Source organism: Vigna angularis, chromosome 1 (assembly GCF_016808095.1).
Source record: "Vigna angularis cultivar LongXiaoDou No.4 chromosome 1, ASM1680809v1, whole genome shotgun sequence".
Taxonomy (NCBI): domain Eukaryota; kingdom Viridiplantae; phylum Streptophyta; class Magnoliopsida; order Fabales; family Fabaceae; genus Vigna; species Vigna angularis.
Genome location: NC_068970.1, coordinates 33,249,753 through 33,272,752, shown reverse-complemented (window position 1 = coordinate 33,272,752; position 23,000 = coordinate 33,249,753). Strand labels below are relative to the sequence as shown.

Below are 23,000 nucleotides of genomic sequence, written 5' to 3'. Positions count from 1 at the left end.
CGCACAAGAACATACCAACAAGACACAAACAAAAGGGTAAGCTAGTGATATAAGCCAAATCATACTATACATTAACATTTCATACATGAATCATATTTCACATAAAGCAATGCAAACATCTTAATCATGCCAAAGACCTAAACTGACTATCGGGATTTATGAATATCAAGTTATAGCGGGTCATGCACTTGTGGTGGTCTCTACTGCTCTACAAAGTCATTACCAATGGGTTTCATCCTACCACACTCACAAGGTTTGTCTGTACCGCATCTTAGGTCATACTAGAAGCACTTAGACTAAAACATCATGCTACTCTCACCACATGTATCAATCATCTCTAATTGAGAATGAATGATCATTAGAGTGTTAGGATAACCCCCAAGATTGAGCTCCCTACATTCATACCAACAATACATTGATACAACCATTAAGAATTCTCCTTAGAACTCTTACACACCTTATTTCATTCAATCATATGTTCTAAACCTTACCGTAGATCATACAAAAAACCAATATACCATTTAAAATTATGCACATAAAAGAAGGAATTCAAAAGCACCCAAATTTCCTTAGACCCACTCGACCATCGCTCTAAACTGGTTGATCAGGGAGCAGCCTCTACTCACCCAGTAAGAGGAAAAACAGCAAGTCTCGCAAGCTAAGCGAGTTGGCTCACTTAGCTTCTGCAACTCCTTGCCAAACACCTCAAATAATCGTCCAGTGATCTCTTCCACTTGCTCACGAGAGCCAAAACAGAAAGCTCGCTCGCTCAGCCTCTGGAATTCACTGTAAAACTTCCCTAAACTCGCCTAGTGAGCCCCTTTTGCTCGCCCAACCTCACTGCATAATTCTACAACACTAAAACTACATAATTAGCACGCCTAAACCACCCCATGACCTATTTTAATTATTTTTACCAACTTTTAACACTCCTAGATTGGATTCTAAACAGAGGTGTATAACCCAACTTAAACTAGTTTTTCACTGTTTTGCAACAAAATGACAACTTAAAACAACTAAATCCTCTCCTTAGAGATCAAAATTGAATTTCACAAGTTTTATCTCATTTTTTATTAGCTTAGGGACTCCAAGTCAGAAATGACTTAACGACATAGTCCAAACCTTTCACTTTGACACAAAACCTCTAATTCAAAATCTCACTAATCCAAACCCAAAAAATCAAGCCTAAAACCTTCTTAAACCATCCTATTGACTCATAGTCACTTCAATCTCATATTTTTATCAATTCAAGCTATCAACAAGTTCTAATTGACCTTACAAAATGTCGCGCATTGCTATTTATCCCTTTAGACTCATACTTTTAAAAATCACCTATTAAAACCTGCTTTTAAACCAACTAGTTCATGTTTCAGCCCACACCATTTTTAATCAACACATAAACCAATTCATCACCAACCATTTTTTAGTAACAACACATTCAAATCAATAATCACATTCAACCAGAATCATTCAATCAAATTCTATTAATCAAACACACTTAATACTAACATACTCATTTCAAGCATATTCAACATTCATTCCACTTACATACTAATAACTATCATTCCATACTTTATAACTCAAAATTAAATAAACCACTAACTTCCCTTACCTCAAAAAGAACTACCACAGCTCTAAGAATGCACAACAGTTGTTGCAATCGCAAAGAACTCTAGAAATACTTACAAAACGCAAAAATGTGACCAAAGAAAGTCGTTAGAACCTCTCTTTAAAATATCTCTTTATTGGAATTTGGTATCATAAATAAAATATAATCACATGAAAACATTTTAAAAAAACATTTATTCACATGGTATTAGTAATCAACTTCTATCAATTATAAAATTAGATTATAAACAATAATAAAATAAATTGAACTAATGAAATAATATACATGTATTATTATATTAAAAATAACTTAATCTTAGTTTAGTTAGAACATTTTCAAATATATATTCTTAAAGTAATTCTCATATTTATTATCCAGTTGAAAAATAATAAAATATTGGTTTAATAGGTTCGGAGGTCCTTATATTTGTGGGTTCGTTTCAATTGGGTCCTCCAATTTTGAAAGTGATCAATTTGGTCCCTAATTTAACAAAATTGAGTCAATAATACTCTTTCCATTAAATGTAATGGACGGCGTTAACTTTTTAAACATGTGGCATGTTGAGGCATCCTTTTATTTGCAGGTGGCACAGTTTTATTTGAAGGATGCTTCAACATACCACATGTTTAAAAAGTTAATGACGTCCATTGCATTTGACGGAAAGGGTATTATTGACTCAATTTTGTTAAATTAGGGATCAAATTGATCACTTTCAAAATTGGAGGACCCAATTGAAACGAACCCACAAATATAGGGACCTCCGAACCTATTAAACCTAAAATATTTAACAAATATTTTAATGTTAAGTATTATGATGGAATTATGGATATGATCATTCTAAAGGAATGAGGAGTAGGTTTGAAGTTAGAATTAAAATTTTATATTTTCATGTAATGTTTTTGTTTTGGATCTTTATTGTGTTTTATAATTGTTTATTTTCTATTTGTTTGCATTGGGTATTTATTGAGTTTTGTATTGTTTTTATTTTTCTTATAATTAAAGACTTTCTGAACTTTAGTTTTTAAGAGGCTTATTAAATGTATTAAATGTGTTTTAGTAATGTTTGGATCTGAGTATAAAGTCTATATATAAACTTTTTTTGTGTACTTTTGACTCAAAATTTGCTCAATTGGAACTTGAATTATATTCTTAAGTGAGATATCTCTATAAGTTTTCTAACAAAAAACTTTGTCCATATCTTTTAGTTTTCAATTTAAAATGATGGATTTTCCTCTACTCATTAATATGAATTTTATGGTCTCTCTTATGTATTCAGCATTTTCTATTTTATCAATTGTTTAATTGAAAATATTTAGAACAATATTATATGACACAAATTTTCCATTAATTATCTTATAGGAAATTAATATATCAAGATTTTATAATCTTATTATACTAAACTAGTGAAAAAAGATACGCTACTCGCATGTGTACTCACCTTTTTATATGATAAAAAATTATCATTATTATAATTATAAAAATAAAATAAAATAATATTTATTATTTTATTGTAGGTAATGGTTATTTTTCTTAGATAATTTTTTTATTATAAATAGTTAAAAGAGTTTAGTAGAAAAAAACAAGTAAATTAAAAAAACAGTCACAGGTAAAATTAATAAAATAATTATTTTAATTTAAAGAAAATACTTAAAGGGTAACATTGAAAACAAAATATATACACTAAAAAAAGGAAATCTCTTTATATAACAACAAGTGAAAGCACATGCCTTTGGCTATGTGTGTTTATTTTTATTTAGGATAATAAAAAATAATGAAATTATTATTATTATAATCGTATAATTGTAGAATTAAATATAAATGACTTTTATAATTTTAATGTAAATAGTTTCTATTAATTTGTATGTAATTTTTAATTAAAAATGATTAATTTAAAAGAAAATACTAAATAAAATATGATTAAATTTAATGAAACAATAGATAAAATTGATAAAATAATAACTTTAGTTTAAAAAATTATTTAAAAAATAAAATTGGGAAATAAATATAAACACAAAAAATAAGGAATTTTTTATATATATAAGTATAAATATAGATAAATTTTAATCAAATCTCATTTTAAGAATCACTTTCCATACCCCTTTTAAGGAATTGAAATTACAATTATGCACTATTCTATTCAAGCATAATACAACAAATAAATATATTAAAATTAATCTTTAGCAATTTAACATATTAAAAATATTTTATTCAAATACAACTATAAATACTACTTCCCAAATCTCTCATTAGAATTTAACATCGAGTATTTAAATAATTTTTTAAGCATTTATTTGAAAAAGAATTACATGGTAGTGATTTTAATTAATTGAACGAAATTATTCATTAATTTCTTATGATAATATTTTTAGCTTTTTTTCAAATATAATTTGAATTTCCTGTATGAATTAAAATTTATCACTACCTGTAATATACTAACTATATATATTATATGCCAAAAAAGTTAGTGACACGTTCATGTAGAACTAGTCACAAAGTTAAATAATTCTAATTGTATTTACCAAAATGTTAACAACAACAAAAAAAAATGAAAAAAAGACGTAAATTGATATTAGACGTGGAGCTTTCTAGAGGTTATCCCTATTTGTAGTTTACTAGCACGGCGTCGTTTTTACACACATGGAGGTTATTTAGAACTATCTGTATCCACCCGCTTTTCTACGCACATTCGAGCTATAATTGCACATTTTGAATCGTTATTATTTTAGTTTTTAATCAAAGAAATGAGGTGAAATGGTATTTTTTGCGTGGTGTGGAGCTAATGTACTAAACAAAAACACTAACGATATAACCGAACCAAAGGGTGGTTGGTTGAAGCAGAGATAAGCGTGAAGTGATAAGCAAAACATGTCTCTCTGTGCTTCATTCTCCACCACAACTTCACGCCTCACTTCCCTTCCTTCTTCACTCTCTTCAAGTTCTCCGCTTTCTCTCAGATTTTCCTTCACTTTCCGGGAAAACAGAATCCCAGTTAAATCTCTGAAGGACCCATTTGCAGCAAGATCTGGAAGAGTATTGGTAAAGGCTCAGGCTACTGCTCCTGCTTCTTCTGAGGCTGTGAAACTCACACCTGTGCCTTCTGAGATGAAGGCATGGGTGTATGGAGAATATGGGGGTGTGGATGTTTTGAAGCTGGACTCCAATGTTGCTGTGCCTGATGTGAAAGAGGATCAGGTCCTTGTCAAAGTTGCTGCTGCTGCTCTTAATCCTGTTGATGGCAAGAGAAGGCAGGGAAAGTTTAAGGCCACCGATTCTCCTCTTCCGGTCATTCACTTTCTTTTAACTTTATTCATTTTTTCTTCTCTCTTTCTCTGTGTGTATATTAACTGGGTAATGAAATCAAATTTGGTTTTGTTTGTTCATAGACTGTTCCGGGCTATGATGTTGCGGGAGTGGTGGTGAAGGTTGGTAGCGAAGTGAAGGACTTTAAAGTGGGTGATGAAGTGTATGGAAATGTAAATGAGAAAGCTTTAGAAGGGCCAAAGCAATTCGGGTCTTTGGCTGAGTACACCGCTGTTGAAGAGAAACTATTGGCAGCAAAACCTAAGAACATTGACTTTGCTCAGGCTGCTGCTCTTCCTCTAGCAATTGAAACTGCTTATGAGGGTTTGGAAAGGACTGGATTTTCTCCTGGTAAATCTATTCTTGTTCTAAATGGTTCTGGAGGAGTTGGAAGCCTAGTCATTCAGGTTTTTACTCTCCAAATTACTTCTAACAGTATTTTAAAGTTTCTCCCCTCTTTGCATCATACATATCAAATAACTTTTGATATGATATCAAATGGTATATAAAGATTTTGCTTCTTAAGCAATGAACGATCGGTGACTAAATAATTTTATTGTTATCTTCAATGACCTACAGCTAGCCAAGCAAGTCTTTGGAGCTTCGAGAGTGGCTGCCACTTCAAGCACTAGAAATTTGGACCTATTGAAAAGCTTGGGAGCTGATTTGGCTATTGACTACACAAAAGAAAACTTTGAAGATTTGTCAGAAAAATTTGATGTGGTCTTTGATGCCATTGGTAAAAGTCTAAACACCTCTATAAGTTTTGAGAAATACTTGCATTCTAAATTTGTATTTCATATGGAAAGTGGTTATGAAATGCTGATAAAAAGGTGTAAAGATAAAGAAAATGTTTGATTGGTTGAGGATGATTTGCAGGGCAATGTGAGAGGGCAGTGAAGGCTGTGAAAGAAGGTGGCAGTGTGGTGGCACTGACAGGAGGTGTTACTCCACCTGGTTTCAGATTTGTGGTAACTTCGAATGGAGGTGTTCTTAGGAAACTAAACCCTTACTTAGAAAGTGGAAAGGTGAAGGCAATTGTAGACCCCAAAGGTCCATTCTCCTTTGCTCGGCTTGCTGAAGCTTTCTCTTATCTAGAAACGAATCGAGCCACTGGAAAGGTTGTTATACACCCCATCCCCTGAATCAGATAACAGGGATAGACAATTTTGCTATGTCTAGTAACTTCATATTCTATATTAATCACTTTTTTTATATGAATGGTGAACATCATATTGGATTGCCACCAATTAAAACCAAATTAGGAAAGAACAAATAACAATGGAATTGGGTAGGAAATCTACAGAATATTCTATAATCCCAGATTGTCAGATGAATTAAGTAAACTTCAAGAAAAAGATTTATTTCACAAGATTATAACAAGATAGCATAAGGGGAATTTTAATTTTAAAAGTCAACACTATCAAATTTATAGTTCGAGCATGTGAACTAATCCAAAGTAAAATTCAATGTTAACTTAATAGTTTCAAACTATTTACAAAGTAAAACAAAAAAAGTTAAGATTTTGCCTCGATTAAAATAATTTGAAGCATTAAACAAAAAAAAAATTTGGGTTCCTGATCACAGTTGTATGTAGAACTATTATCTAAAGTCTTTTATGTTTTATTTATTTTGATAATCAATATCATAGGTTCAATTTTAATTAAAATAATTATTTAATTTAAGGATCTTTGAACTTGATAGAGGCTGAAAACCGAGGTCATAGACCCTTTTCTGCTTCAGTTCTTACTACAACCGTTATCTAAAGTCTGTATTTTTCTAAAGGATTGTTCTCTTATTTGTCAATCCATTGGTCGTCTTTAAACTCATGAGCCTTAACACCACGAACAACCATATGAACTTAATTGAACCAATATACAAAAGAGTCATTGCATCAGTGGACATTGTCTCATACACGTGAATCTAGGCAAAAACTTTTGCGTCAACATTGCAAATCATGTACATTAATTTGTCTTCTTTCGTCGATCTTCCATGGTGGAATTGAATACATGTTCAGTTCAGGAGACAATTGGAAAGTCTATTATTTTGTCGTGTCATTTCCATGTTGTATAACTTCGAAAAAAACCATCACAGATAAGATGTTCCATAATTTTGGTAGCATTCAACTTTCTCTTATTCAAAAAGTTGACACAAGGACATCTAAACTTCACTTCATCATCACTTCTACCCTCGTTACGTTGCGCAAATTGTATAAATTCTTCTACTCCTCTCTCATATTCAACATTGATTGGTGGTGAATTAATTCAATCTCGATCCATAGGTATATATACTAAAATTATTCACACAATTTCAGTAATCTTGAATGATCACTTTGATTGTTTTTGTATTCAATGTTTGATTTTAGCTAATTCAAGCGATTCACTTTCTTTAGTTTATTGAACATATAAATTTTAAACAACATATCTAAAATTTCACGAAATTTTGCCAAGATTTTGCATTGGTCTTCAGGTTACACGAATGAAAGTGATTATACACTACAATCAAATATTAACCCAAAGGTCAATACAAGACAACGTTGCAAATATTTATGAAATTCAAGACATGTATACTAAAATTTATATGCATTAATAAACTATGAAAAAGTGATTACTTTGCTTAAATTATCCAACCGAACAATTCAAGATTCAATACTTTTAAATTATTTGTATCGTATCCTTTTATATTCATTTAAAAAAATACATTTCTTCAACAAAATAGGAGAGAGTAAATAACTTTTGTATTAAATCTCAAACCGAAAACTAAGGCTAATTCAATACAACAATATATTTAAGCATACAATTAATCACATATCTAACATGCAAAAAAAGAACAACCTACTATAATATTATATAAATTACATGCTCATATTAAAAAGTAAATTTTAAACATAATAATAGGAACCTATGAGTGTGAAAGGCGCACAACAATGAAGAACAGTGCAACAAACCATGTTTTGGAACAATACAAAATCCCACCACAAAAATAGAATACTGGTACAGAAATACAAAAAACATACTAGTCTTAAGAACCAAATCAAACTAAAAAATACACAAAAAAGGTCACAAACGAAGGAACTAAAACTCACCACGTACGGGCGAAGAGTTGCGGTCACAAACAAAGGAAGAGGTGCAAGACAACTTTGGACCAATGAGGACGACAAACCAGTGACAATGGTGTTTGATGCAATGGCCACGACGTTCGGAGAAATGACAAAGCACAAGCATAGCGACGCTAGTTCACATAGAAGCAATGAAGAAGAAAAGTGTAGATGTGTCTTTGCCTTTTTGCGAATTTTTAACCCTAGGGTTACATATTGCCTCCATTATTATAATAACCAAAGCAATCATAGGTATATGGCATTAATTTTACTAACAACTGCTGCTTAAAGCTTGGCGAAAAAATTAAGAATTTCAGTGACAATTTTGAAATTTAGTTCAAAGTTTTAGTCTAGGTTCTTTGTGAAACCGAAACATAAAGTCTCTATGGCACCGATTCTCATAACAACTGAGGCCATAGGTATCATTTAGACAATAAATAAAATAAAATAGACTTTAGGCAAGGAGTTGCAAAGGCTTGTTTAAAGTCCTTTTAGTTTAAAATGTTAGTTTCAGTGCGGTTGTCAGTTTCTTAGGACCATAAGACAGTGGTTCAGTAAATAAGAAAAGACATAGGCCTTGTTCACGCATTTTTTTTGAAAATTTGTGCTTATCTGGAACCCTTTAGGAATCACTTGTTTTTTAACTAAGGCCAAAACTACATATTGTTTTGGGTTTTTTTAACCAAGGCATATGTTCACGAAAATTGCGAAAATGTCATTGTGTCATTTTATGCTTTGGTTTTGCTAAAATTGAACCATAATAGTGATTGTCTTGGGATTTTGGGTTAGAGATGGAGTCACTTACTTATGTGGATTAAACAAATGTCTCATTAATTATGTTTCAAGGATAATCCTCTCAAAGAACCCATTAAGATTCATCAAATGAGAGCATTGAAAAATAAATGGGTGTTCAAAATTGAAACCATAAGAGAATAACTTAGCCAATGCACTAAAAAATAACTCACATTGATGACATATTGATTGTTCCACTACAAAAAATTGATATTCTATGAAGGTTTTTATTCCAATTTGTGAGGGTTTTTATCCTCTCCAAATTAATTTGCAAGGGTTTTTTAAACCTCCACTGTTAGAGTCGCCACAACCTTTTTGCAGAGGTTTATGATGACCTATGGTATCAGATTTATATAGTGGAGATTTTTTTGTGGAGAGTTTTAACCTCTTGTGTTAGTGACTATTATTTTGTGAAGGTTTGAAACCTCTTTTATTTATAATTACCCACCTACACTCAAAATTTCTTAATTTAATGAAATTTGTTATTTATAATAAGAAATATATAAAATTGTACAGTACACAAAAATTAACTAAAAATAATTTTATTGATGATTTAAGCTAAAGTATATTAATTGAAAATTACAATATAAATATAAAAAAAAATATAATGTCTAAAGAACATTGCAAGATTGACTAAAAAATCTAGCCTGGTCAAAAACAAGTAGCTAATTAAAAACACATGGGTTGTTGATGACCTAAACAAAGTCATTAGAAAACATTGTCATGCTTTAGCTTTAACTTTCAAACCAATATATTTTAAACTCATTGAGTTTGTTGAGCTTTCCAATACTTTTACTATTTGGTAGGTACTTCCAACAGTGTTTGTGAACTCCACTAATTTTTTTAGAGCATCTTCTAATGCAAGCCTGCAACAAAGCCAGCAAACAAGTAATAAAAAGTCACATTATTTACACAATGCTTCATACATTATGAAATAGAAAAAAAATATGTGATTTGTAACTGAGATAATAATTAGTATGATATGTAATGTGAATGAAACAAACAAAGAAAGTTAAAACTAAGACAAGAAAATGTAAAGGGGTGCCACATGTGGCATCATTCATCTAAAATTTTACACACAAGTTCAATCCTCTCACAAGCAAATTTCTTTTCAATAAAAGAGGAGATAACTGAATTTTGGCATAACGTTAGGAAAGTAAACTCCGTGAGAAAGAAATAAAGAGATTAGTATAACAAAGTCTTGCTAGAAATAGTCTTCAGGTACATTAATAATAACACTGCATGCACTCAACACTAGAAAGTTAACAACAACATTTGTGTATTAAACTCACATTCTAACAAATGGAAGAACATCACATGTATTGTTTTGCTGTTGTGTTGTCATTTATTTCCCCTACGAGTTCCTCTTCCATGGTTTGTTTGCCTCCTTGATCACCCTACATTCAAATTCCAGTGAATAATGAATTTTTTTATGTCCAAATCATGTTATCTACAAGAAGGGAAATATCTACCGGAAGGCTTTTAGATTATTAATGTTGTCTTTTCCTAATATTTCTTTCCTACTTGCAACTTATATCCTACAAATGTGCTTCATATCTTCTAGTCCATCAATTCCTAATGCAAAAACATCAAATACATCACCACAAAATAATTGACTTGAAAATAAGGCAAACAAAATAATAAGTTAATTCAAGAAAGTAGAACCACCATGAAGTTGACTAAATAAATAAAGTACAAAATGATTAAAAAGTGGAACTAAAGTGAAAGATCAAGTAATGACAATTATATGGAAAATCGAAGAATAAGATTCAGCCTAGCAACAATAGTTTTGTTAGTTTACATAAAAGTTCAAATTTTTGCCATGATGGAGAAATAAATTCTTAAACAGATAGAGGGTTTAGGTGAAATAAACCAACTTTTTCACACCTTTATTTTGAGAAGTTCTTTAGTTGAATATGTCAACAGATTTCCTATGCACAGGTTGCTTCTACCCAAGCTTAATAGAGCCTCTCATTTTGGCATCCCCAGCTACTAGTTCAGTTTTGGAAGATGAGATTTAAGTTAGAACTATGACACAACTAGATTGAGAACCATAACTCATAGATAAACTCAAAGACTGTAACTCCCCACAATCAACACCAGCATTCCCAAAAGCACCATGACCCTTTCTCATGCCACTACTATTATTCAATTGTTGTTGCTCCAGATTCTGTTGAGTGGAAGCCCCTTGGTGGCACCCATTTTTTGAAGTAAGTAATGCCTTCTTCCACCACTTGAGGCTTTTGGGAGTTGCAAACTGTCAGGTATGGTTTCTTGGCTTCCTCCTCTACTGGGTAAATCCCAAGCCTAAAGTAATATGGATGGTTTGTTGTTTGAAGGGGTAAAAAAGAAGGCTCAAAGAAGAAGGATGGTATCTATTGGCTTCAAGTTCCGCATTTTGGCTACTATGGTAGATATTGTCTAGTCTTGGAGCCATTGTTTCTCTTTCCTAACGAGATAGAAGCCAAAAACATATCCATATAGACCTTAAGCTAGCTCCTAACATCAATGACCTCGTTGGCCATACTTTGTGAGTAGACGAAATCTCAGCCTTGATAGCCAAACACTCCTTCGCATCATCCTCGCTCCTCCAGCGAGTGTAGCTGAACGCAACCTCATACTCATCGTCCACCACATAATTGAACGAACTAATGGAATACGACCAAGAGATGGGAGAGCAACGAATATGGGAGAGTGATAACGTTAATTCTTACCATTATTTGAGCATCATTTTAGTGGCAAAATCAACTCTTCTTTAGCTTGTTACTTGCTTAAATCCTCTCTTTTATCTTGTTTTTGTGTTTATCTATATTTTAGGCTATACTTGTGTAAATATGACTTTAATTCCCTCTTTTGATATCTATTTTGGTGTTAGAAAGACTCTATGTTACATTGAAGAACCCCGATGATGCAGAGAAGCAAGAAGATCAGTAAAAAGGTGGAAATTTAGAAGCCCAAATGACGTTGAGCGCCACCTCCTACGTTGAGCGAAGCCATTACAAAGAGCTTTCAAGGCTTCTAGTGTTGAGCGCCACTTCCCACCTTTTAGCCCCACTTTGGAAGAAAGCATCCAAGGCTGCCACGAAGGCTAGCGTTGAGCGCTAGAGCCCTAGCATTGAGTGGTGGCATGCTGATGTGTCAAAATCTGCCTATTTAATCAAATTCTCTCGAAGGAAATCGGGTCTTTAGTGGATTGAAGGCATGATTTCACCACTTGGAGCTCATGGAGGCTTCTTGGGGCTTGTGGGAACATCCTCTACTTCCTTCTTGTGTCTCCTTCTTTCATCTTCCATTTTATAAGCTTGAGGCTCTCCATTTCCATGGAGAGTCAAACCCATCTTGTTAAGAGTATTTTGTAGGCATTGAACTCTCTTGTACTGTATAAATGATTTGAATATATATATATATATATATATATATATATATATATATATATATATGGTCTTTCCATTTAACTTCTAGTTTCTTGTTTCTATTCTTAATGTTTGCATTGAGTTTCTTGGGAAACGACATTTGGTCTTACCATTTTATATTACTTGCACACCTCGATACACTTGCCAATGAGTATAACAAAGAGTGGCAGAACGGACAAGAGAGGTTGGACCGGAGCCAGGTGTCGATGCACTTGTCATGGAAGTCATGGCAGTAGGGAGGGAGTAGGTAGGGGAGGTCGTGTTTACAGGACTTTGGTAATGATGAATTGATGCTTAGGGTTTTGATTTGAGAGAAAGTTTTAAGATTTTGATTTGGGGGAAAGTTTCAATAAGTGTAAAATCTTGGAGAGAACTGGAAAAAAAATTGAAGGAAAGAAAAAAAAATAGTAAAATGGAAAAATGGATTATAATTTATGTAGGATATAAACCTCTTCAAAAATGGATTGTATGATCTTTGCAAGGGGGAACCATGTCATGGCAATTTAGACTAGAAAAATGTGTTGATTTATCTTCTCCATATGCATAATATATATTGATATTACAAAAGTTGATAAAGCGTTATTGTGGATGAAGAAATTCGCACAAGAATTATGATTATCATAAGAAAAATATGTTTTTTATTGTGATAGTCAAAGTGCAATTCATCTTAGCAAGAACTTGACCTTTCATTCAAGGTTAAGACATATTGAAGTTTGATATCATTAAATACGATATGCATTAAGGATAAAGCGATTATCATTAGAGAAAGTCATATGGAGAAGCATGAGTAAGATATAATGACAAAGATCTTATATGTAGAAAACCATGTGTTTCTTTATTGTTGTGTTTTCTTCTGGTATTTATTGTTTGAGAGGATTAAAGAGGATGGATAAGGATGGGCAAAACACATTTTTTCCAAAGATCACAAGTGATTTGTGTTGATGGATTTGAAGGAGAAAATTGATCACAATTTATTTTATATTAACTTTAACCTAAAGGATAAAATTTTAATCTAACAATTTTATCTATTAAAATATTCTTTTTTATCTTTCACGTCCATTATATCATTCATAAAGTTTACTTTGAAATCTCTTCACTATCACATATTCATCTCTTAAAGTAAATAACCCCACTTTTCTATTTCTATCCCTTCAAATTCATCTACTTATCATTCCACAAATTCATCCTTAGAAGCAAGTACACCCTTAAAAGATGTCATCCTTATCATCATGACTTCAAAGGGAGATAGAAAGAAAGAGCTTTGAGTGTCTCTAGTAAGAAAATAAAAGAAGCTACCAAGAAAGAGTGAAAAAAAAGCAACCAATATATTTTGTATAAATTTGTGCAAAGAAACTAACTTGAAAAGAGGTTTTAAACCACACTTCATATTGAGAATTTATCACACTAAACATTTTGTGTTTGCTAATTTTTCCTTTCTCTATTTTATGTATCACTTCTTTTTCATATTATTTATAAAAGAAATAATTAATATGAGTTATTATTTTTATCTTTCCAGCTCTTGTTGACTCGACAAACTTACTCTTAAATAGAAAGCAAATAAAAGGGATAAAGATAACAAAAATGAAATAGCACTAACGTGAAAACTTTTAAGAATAAAATCATATAATAGAATTTCTAAACAAAAATTTTAAAATTTTAAAATTCAATATTGTATAGTATGATATCTAGGTCGAACGGTTAGCATCCAAGACCGACCGATCTATCTACTATAGCAACGCTCGTCAACTCTACTGTAGCAACGCTCGTCAACAAACCAGGTTAAATGATGTTGGGCCACAACGCTCATCAACCAGGTCAAACTAGGTTAAAAGGTGTTGGACCACAATTGGGTCAACATTTAAGTTATTGGGCTAATAATCCGGCAGAGGATAAAATAATCAAGGATATCTGATTAAAGATATTCATAAAGCTGTTTATGAGCTACCGACTGGATTTTAAGGTAAATCTGTTTAAGGTAAGTCTGTTTATATTTTATTAGACTTGTGATAACCTATAAATACAGGGTCAAGGCTAAAAGTCAGGTACGTTCCACTTACGTTCTACTCACACTCGAAAATACTCCATAGTGATAACAAAATCACTTTCTTGAGAGCTAAGGCTCCATAACATACGCCTAACTTGAGCGTCGGAGTGCCTTCTACATGTACATCCCCCCTCTGCTGGTGAAGGAGAATGAACGGTGCAAACTGAAGGAGCACGAGCGACCCATCGAAGGACAAGCGAGCGGTTCATATTGAAGGAAAGTGAGCGGCATAGATGTCCAAAGGCGGCAAAGATACGACATCAAGGTTAGTCTCTCAATCCTATAAAATCCCCACCAAAACAAATATAATAGAATTTCTTAAGAGAAAGTGAAGTGAAAACCTTAAATTTTATGAGATAGTTAAAACTTCATTGATCTTTTATCATTTATGGGTTTTACTTTTATCTTCATATATATATATATATATATATATATATATATATATATATATATATATATATATATATATATATATATATATATATATATATATATATAATCCATCATTCTACTCTAAGATTAATTTTACAACAAATAACAAAAAAAAATACCCCTACAAAATGCTTAAATATTTATAAGCACCTTAATATTCCATTATTCTCCTGCTTCTTGCAAAAGGCTTAACATCATAATGTCTCATTAAATCCCTTTTATAAATTTATTTAATCATCAATTAAAGAGGAACTTCATTGAAGAAAATTCTTTTAATAACAAACATTATCATATGTATGTATCATATTTCTTAAATATCTATAAATCTAAATTTTAAAAAATTTTAAAAGTAGTTGTTCCGGTAGGGTTTAGAGGTCCCTGCTAAAACGCTCCCAGTTGTACTTAAGACTGGATAGACGTTGAAGACCAAATGGACAGACTCTGTTCGAAGCGCTTCAGGCTGAAGGCCGGGTGGGCTTTGCTCCAAGCGGACGGACGAGCAGGCTTTGCTCCAAGTGGGCGGACGTTGCTCATTCTCGCTAAGACCGGGTGGGCTTTCCTCCAAGCGGGCGGACGGGCTCCCTAGTTGTCCTCGCACTCCAAGTTGTTCGTTCTCCCTCCTCCTTCTCCAAGCCGAATAGGCAGGTACCTCTTAAAGGCACTCCGACGCTCAAGTTAGTAAAGTGACCGAACGGCTATCACAACAAGTGATGCATGTGATGTGCATAATGTGCTGCCTCGTCCAGAAATTATATCTGGGACTCTTATTTATACTTGTTGTAATAGGTTTTTACCTTTCGTCGGCCTAATGACGGCCCAATCGCGCCTTAATCTTCATTAGAACTTTAATGAGCTATTATCGTTTGTAATGGTCGAACCGGTGGTTGGTCGGTCCTGGATGGTCAGTCGGCCTAAGTGGTTGACCTGGTAGTTGGTCGGCCTGGATGGTCGACCGGATGGTTGGTCGACTTGGATGGTCGACCGGATGGTTGGTCGACCTAGATGGTCGACTAGGTGGTAGGTCGGCCTGGGTGGTCGATCGAGTGATAGATCGGCCTGAATGGTCGATCGGGTGGTAGGTCGGTCTGGATCGTACTTAAAAGAATAAAATTGAAAAATCAACATATGTATATAGTTATAAATATAGTTACAGATAAAATAAATTGTAGTTATTAAAATAAATATTCTTCAACAACTTCAGAATTTTTTAATCTTAATTTTCGAATTCTCAGATTTCAAAAATCATTTTTCAGAATGAGAAAGAACCTGATTTTTAAAGATAATTTTGTTTTCTGATGATTAATTTGATTTTAAAAATATTCTTGCTTCGTTTATAATCTTTGTATATTTAAATTTCTAGATAAAAAACTTGGAGTGTCACGAACACTAATTTCCCCCTTTATATATATATATATATATATATATATATATATATATATATATATATATATATATATATATATATATATATATATATATATATATATATATATATATATAATTTCAAGAATGCATTGATTTTCTCATTTAACATTTTTCTTCTTTTGCTCAAATTTTTAACATGATCTTTTTACGCTTCATATTGTTATTTTAAGTTTCTAAGTTTTCTTGTTTTCGCAATTTGGCCTCATATTTTACCTATCTCCTTTAACATTTGTAATAAAATCCTTAAACTTTTATTCTTTGGTTTATTTTCCCACTGTTCCAAAAACATTTAAAAAATTAATATAATTATCATTAACAGAATATTTAACGCTATTTATCTTGTCTATCTATTTTTATATCAATCTATTAATGCAAAATTATTAACGGAGAATTCATTCCCTTAAAATTTTAAAGAGCATTGCATTTTAAGAAAATGACTCTTTTTTTTATCCAGTGCAAAGCAAACTTGCACGGGCTAAACATTAATTGTAATGTTTTTTTACTAATCAAATTTTAATCACCTGATTAATGTTGACTTTTTAAAAAAAAATAATAATATCTTTCTTATCACGTATAATGAATGCAGTTCCTTTTATATTTATTTTAAATTTAACATTGTCCATTCAAAATCATTTTCAAGACCATTTATATTGGAGACTTTACGACTTTTGTTTTTTTTATTCGTAGGTATTAAATACATATAAAATATTTACAATAATTCATCGATCTTATTTAATCAACTGAATTAGATTCTTTTACGATCAAACATTTTAATGGCTCTACTTTATAGTGAAAACACAACATCAATTAAAATCAAACATACATCTGACAGTATCTTTAAACTAAAATCTTATAATGAGTTTATGAATTTTCACATTTAAATTCTGAACACATCTTCTACTAAATCAAATCCATTGCTTGATTTTAGTAGCTAGATCAGTTCTGAAGTTCGCCTAATGTAACCAAAACGATGAAAAAAATAACTTATGGATTGGTCTCAAGACTAAGACCATTATTTGAGCAGTGTTCGTTTCTTTTTTTCTGGGGATTTGAGGAAAGGGGATTCTTGTATGAAACACTTGCAAAGGGAAGATCATGTACATGAACAACATGCATACAGGGTTAAGAACACTTTGGTTTAGTGCTTCACCGATCTTAAACAGACACAGAGTTAGAGATTTTGAAGTCCAGATCCCACAGCTCAAAGGTACCCTTAACGAAATTGTAATGTGCACCTTTCAAAGCAAGCGTTTTATTCACAACACCATCTCTCACAAATGGATAAGTCAAAAGGTTCCCAACTGATACATTTACAGCTTCCTGCATCACAAACAAAATTTCAGTGCCAATAAGGTTAAGGCCTTCTGTTCCACTATGTATAACATGACTTGGAAAAAAACATTATGCCCCCAAATAAATTTTGCTTGCCTTCTCGCAGTTGGTACACTGCTCCGAGAATTCTAGTGTGCCTGCTTCAGTTTTAACCTTGGACTTTGCCGGGGTGCAAATTTGGACCCAATTCTCTATGAATTCACTGATGAAAGAAATGATTTACAAGGTCATTAAGGAAGTTTAGTCAACGAGGATTTAAGTGGAAAGTTAAATTCATTCATGGAAAACAAAATTCATCAAGGAATGCAAATCAAGAATATGCCCAAAAAGCCTTTTATATGATCAATTTTCTGATATAAACACGTATCCTTTCTCATGAACTTCCAGTATATAAGAGGACATCAGCTGGGAATTAGAACTTTTAATTTACTTTTGGAGACTGTCATGTGACTAATGACTCTACTTAGCATTTTAGGACTGAGCAAAAGTGTCACTGACCACCAAGTTAGTTGGAAGTTCTGTAAAGTTATCAGAACAGATTAAACTTTTGAAACGTACTTTTTCTCAAGGACATGTATTATTGTGTTGTGGTTATAAATATATATATATATATATATATATATATATATATATATAAGATAAACTCATAACATAATAAGTACTTTGAGTAATCATCCTTTTGGCAAAATTATTTAATCCTTGTTTTATGAGATGAAGCAATAATAGGGTATACCTTGCAGTGGTCCCATCATCTGGGATGGACATGAGGCCCTTTATACCTCCACAGCAGCTGTGTCCAATGACCACAATATTCTCCACCTGTAACACATTCCCTTTAGAGCCACCAGTAGGAAAGAAACAACTATTCTAGTTTTAAAGGAGCACATTTTGTTCATCCATTTGGGCTCCACTACCACTATTCTCTTTTCTCTTTTATTTTCTCCATCATTCTGAATGGAAGGTGTGGTGGGTGGTAGCTACTGGTGTTGCAATTTCACCAGAACCACCTAATTTGGAAAGGGTTACACACTACAAAACAATATATAAGAGTGTGCGACTTTCAGATTCCCTAATAGTGTTTTTATTATTGGTTCATGTTTATAAAATAATGAGACCCATTAAACAAAACCAGACTTGCAAATTTTGTAATAAAGCACCTTCCAATACTGTATTATACAAAGCATACATTAAATAAAGAATGTTTTACATCACAATCTTTTTCTACACTGTTCCAGAGAGAAAGGAAGATTGATGAATACGTGAAAGTAATTAAGTATCATATAAATTGTCATAACATAAGAATATATTACAGGTTGATAATTCAAGTCTTACCAGTATCTATCAACTAGACAATATATTAAATAACACTTCATTATGCTTATCCAAAAATGTTTTCTGGATCATTTTCCTAACATATAACAGTTCTTTCATGTGATAGAGGGAAAACAAGATGCATGTGGCTCCCAATAAATAATGAAGCAAAGGCCATTTTCCACCACCAAACGTTCTACTTTTCACATGCACGACCCACTAATTTATTATAGAAAAAGTGAATGGCTATTTACCTTTAAATGCAGCACTGCATATTCAATGGCCGCCCCTGTTCCTGAATACTTGGTCTGAAACAAAAGGCAAGTCAAACTTCAGGATTGAAGTATAAGGTTTATGTTTATGACATTCCTTCACTGTACATTTGAATTCTTTTGTTGTTACACGACATAAATCAAACACTTAATAGACAAAGAAAACCTTGTCATAGGGAGGAACCATGTTGGCTATATTTCGGACAACAAACGCTTCACCCGGTTGGAAATCCAGAATATGGGAAGGGCAAACTCTTGAGTCTGAGCAAGCAAACACCAGAAACTGCAAGTGTGGGAAATGCAACATCACAATAATAAGTAATTTACAAAACATAATTAATTTACAAAACTTAATTAATAAGTCAAACACTATTTTTTTAAAAAAGAACATCATGTCATGCGTAATAGAAGATCAATGGAAACTTTGTGTTATGAATATCGAAAACTACATATATAAAAATAATTAGATAAATGTGATTGCATCATAGTAGAATAGCTGTTCACGCATGCGTACTTCATAATTAAACTTTCTTTTTTAAGTAATTAAAGTTTTAAAATTGTCCTCAGTTTACTTTTGTATTCTACAAGTTTTTTTTTGTTTTTTTATTCTACACAGTTTAGTATTACAACCTTAATAAACTAAACTAAAATAAAATATATTATGAACATAAAGCTTGTTTTTATTCTAAACAGTTTAGGGAAAGTGTATTTTTGACCCTACGGTCCACCCAATGGACAATTATGAAAACCAAGTTATGGCTGAGTCAAATAACGTGGCTGACCTTAGGACTCTGGCCTTTGGCAAGTTCACCATATAATTCTGGATTCTTCCTGAAATGATAATATTCAATTATTTAGTCAATGCAATAATAATAATAATAATAATAATAATAATAATAATAATAATAATAATAATAATAATAATAAATTATTGAGGAAAACCAGCCACCTAGTAAAAGTGTATTTCTTACTAGTTAAATTTAAAAGACAAAATGAAATGTCTAAATTGACTAATTTACCAGCAAAGAAGTTTGAGGAAACAAAAAACAAAATCAACTTTTCTAATGGAACAGGATAGCACCCTTCATTTTTGCGCTATCTCTAATTAGAGTAAGTACATATTTTTTAAGTAATAATTGGTCTTTATTAAAAATAAAAAACTATCATGTTCAATGATACAGATATATCTTGTCGACATGATACAGATATATGATAAATTTAAAAATTGTTACAACCTCAATAATTGATTTTCCAAGTAGGTGCTAAATTTAATTTAATTCTCTTTTACACAAGTCAATGACTCGCAATCATTGAAACATATTTTTTTATTTGATTTGTTGACCATTTACACGACAGTGGTTTGAAAATTTATTAAATAAAATGTATCATTTTCTTCTTAAAATGAATGCAACTCAAAAAATTTCACGAAAATTAAGAAAAATATATGAATATGATTTTTTTTTTCTAAAAAAAAAACACATCATTTTTGTTATGTAATTTAAGCATACGAAACAATTTTACCAATAGTTCCCAAATTCAATTAATTAAATCAATATAATTAAAAAGTGAAATTTATTAATAACATCAGATGTGCCCTCAATTTAGAAGAGTGATTATTTAACTATTACTAACATTGATTAAATGTTTGCAAACACTTAAAATAAATATATTATATTTTACATTTCTTCGATTAAAAATACCTCAGCAAAGAAAAATATATATATTAGCTATCATAGAAAAAAATAAAGTAACACTTATAATTTAGTTAAGATATTATAATTGGCCAGATTTAATTATATCAAAAAGCACGTTGAAGGATGAATAGATGCTCCTCCATGTGATATGTCATTTTATAATAATTACGGGTCAACTTCTATAGTCACTTATCACACTTATATTAAGGGGGGCAAAACCCCATTAAGACGTGTCTCTCGGCATTCTGAGGTTGTAACCGAGGTGGGACCCACACCGAATGAATTGGATTGAAACAGAAACTTATGCTGATAAGATAAGTGCACAAAACTTAATAACCTTTCACTTCTTCATCCATGGAGTTGGAAGTCCCACAAGGGGCACTGAGGGTATTTCACAAAATTTTAATTTTTTTTTCTGAATATTAATTAAACGAAATAGTAATAATATGTACAATAATATAACTCACTGGAATTTCTCGTTCTTGAAGTGGTCGAATCCGGTTCGGATCCTCTCGTCCGGGTTAAATGGCTTCGACGCGTCGCTCTTCAGCTCCGTCGTCAACTGCTTTATTTTTGCGGCGGCAACGGCACCCAGGTCGGTTTTCTCGCTGCCAAAACAGAGAAAGAAGAAGTCACAACTAACGCGTCAGGGTGGGCCCACTGTGACCACCTCATCGTCCAAACAAAAAACAAACGCGTTTTCGTTCAGTAAGGCGGGGAAACCGACGCCAAACGATAGAATGATGTTGCGTTCTTTTTTAACGGTAATCAATTGACTAAAACATAACGGAGGAAGCGGTGGCGAGAAAGAAAGTAAGAGAACTGAAACACGGTTCCCTAATCAACCTTATAAGCTTGGTCAACGCTGCAATGGCTTCCTCGTATGTCTGTCCGGCCATTCGTTGCTCCTGTGGCAGATCCAATTAACTGAAATAAAAAACATAGAAGCTTGAGAAATTCTTCCATTGCATGCAGATGCGAGAAATTAAATCGGTGGAAAGAGTGATTATGAAATTAAGTGTTAATAGAATTATAGATAAGGAAACAGTAGACATATGAATGATGGTGAATCTGGAACAGAAAGGAAAAGAAAAATGGAATCGAATCGAATCTGTGATTGAATTGATCTGAGTACTGCTAGAAATTACCTTTTTTTATTTGTGAAGAGAAAAGAGAGTGTGAAAGGTGAAGAAGGAGAGTGAGTTTATATAGAGGAATGATGCATGTGGTTCTGTTTGACGCGGTTGAAGGAGGCTTGGAAGGGGGAGCACGTATTGTGTGCCACCGATGCCGGCTGTCTCCACTGTATTAATAATTCACACGTCAGGATTATGTCTATGCTCACAAAATCCAAACAAATTTTAATTTTACGTTATTACTTTAAAAATTATACTATTTATTTTCAAAAACATTTTCAATTTAAGACTAATTTAAAAATTGCTTATTGTGAAATAAAAGTATTAAATGAATAATATATATACACATATGAGAGTTTAAAAATAATGTTCTAGAAATAGAAAATGGTCTCCAAAGGGTGTATAAAGAAACGCTCTTAATTTAAGTCATTTATTTAATTTTAAATTAAAAATATAGATTAATTAAGAATAATTAAACATGTTTTCTTTCTTTCTAATGACAGTAACATTTTGTCGAAATAGTATCGATTAATATGTATTATAATTAATTTTTATCTCTTCTCGTTATAAATACATATATATAATTGTATGTTATGGATAGAAATAGAATGAAACATTGGACAACAAGCCAAAATGCTAGTTTATTTGGTTGAGAAATCACATAAGACATATAAGTTTGTTATTTTATAATTTATCCAATTTCAAAAGTGAGCAATTGAGATGTAACAAAATTTTAATGTTGTTGACAATTTATTTATCTTATAGTTAAATATTAAAAATAAGTATTAATATTTCACATTAGAACAAACAAATGAATAATTGCATTTTATTTTTAGAGATATACATATATATTAAAATGGTAGATTTAAGAGTATATTTGAAAAATTATATATATATATATATATATATATATATATATATATATATATATATATGTGTGTGTGTGTGTATCAAGTCACCAGTTGAAAGAAAAATATATCAGGAATATACAAAATAGTCACCAATATAGGCCTTGCAAGATAAAGAATTATTTAATTTTCATGTGAGAAACATATTCACCAACATAAGACATGCAAGATAAAAAAATAATTATTTAATTTTTTTTTATGTTTTTAGGTTTTATTACTGTACCTATATTATCTA

At 31.7% G+C, this 23,000-nt stretch overlaps 2 protein-coding genes across 2 annotated transcripts; one reads left to right on the top strand and one right to left on the bottom strand.

Moving 5' to 3' along the window:
• The first annotated feature begins 4,389 nt into the window (after positions 1-4,389).
• On the top strand, positions 4,390-6,126 carry LOC108333536 (2-methylene-furan-3-one reductase). Its single transcript, XM_017569003.2, has 4 exons — positions 4,390-4,891; positions 4,993-5,316; positions 5,489-5,648; positions 5,789-6,126. The coding sequence occupies exons 1-4, from the start codon at positions 4,475-4,477 to the stop codon at positions 6,052-6,054; spliced, it is 1,167 nt and encodes a 388-aa protein (XP_017424492.1). The 5' UTR covers positions 4,390-4,474; the 3' UTR covers positions 6,055-6,126.
• A 10,793-nt stretch (positions 6,127-16,919) lies between these two features.
• On the bottom strand, positions 16,920-22,024 carry LOC108331781 (carbonic anhydrase 2). The gene is made up of 9 exons (XM_017567114.2): positions 21,870-22,024; positions 21,568-21,648; positions 21,189-21,329; positions 19,810-19,858; positions 19,194-19,310; positions 19,010-19,063; positions 18,178-18,263; positions 17,541-17,646; positions 16,920-17,432 (listed from the first exon to the last, which is right to left on the bottom strand). Exons 2-9 carry the CDS (start codon positions 21,618-21,620, stop codon positions 17,268-17,270), a joined length of 771 nt encoding a protein of 256 aa, XP_017422603.1. The 5' UTR covers positions 21,621-21,648; positions 21,870-22,024; the 3' UTR covers positions 16,920-17,267.
• Between the last annotated feature and the right edge of the window lie 976 nt (positions 22,025-23,000).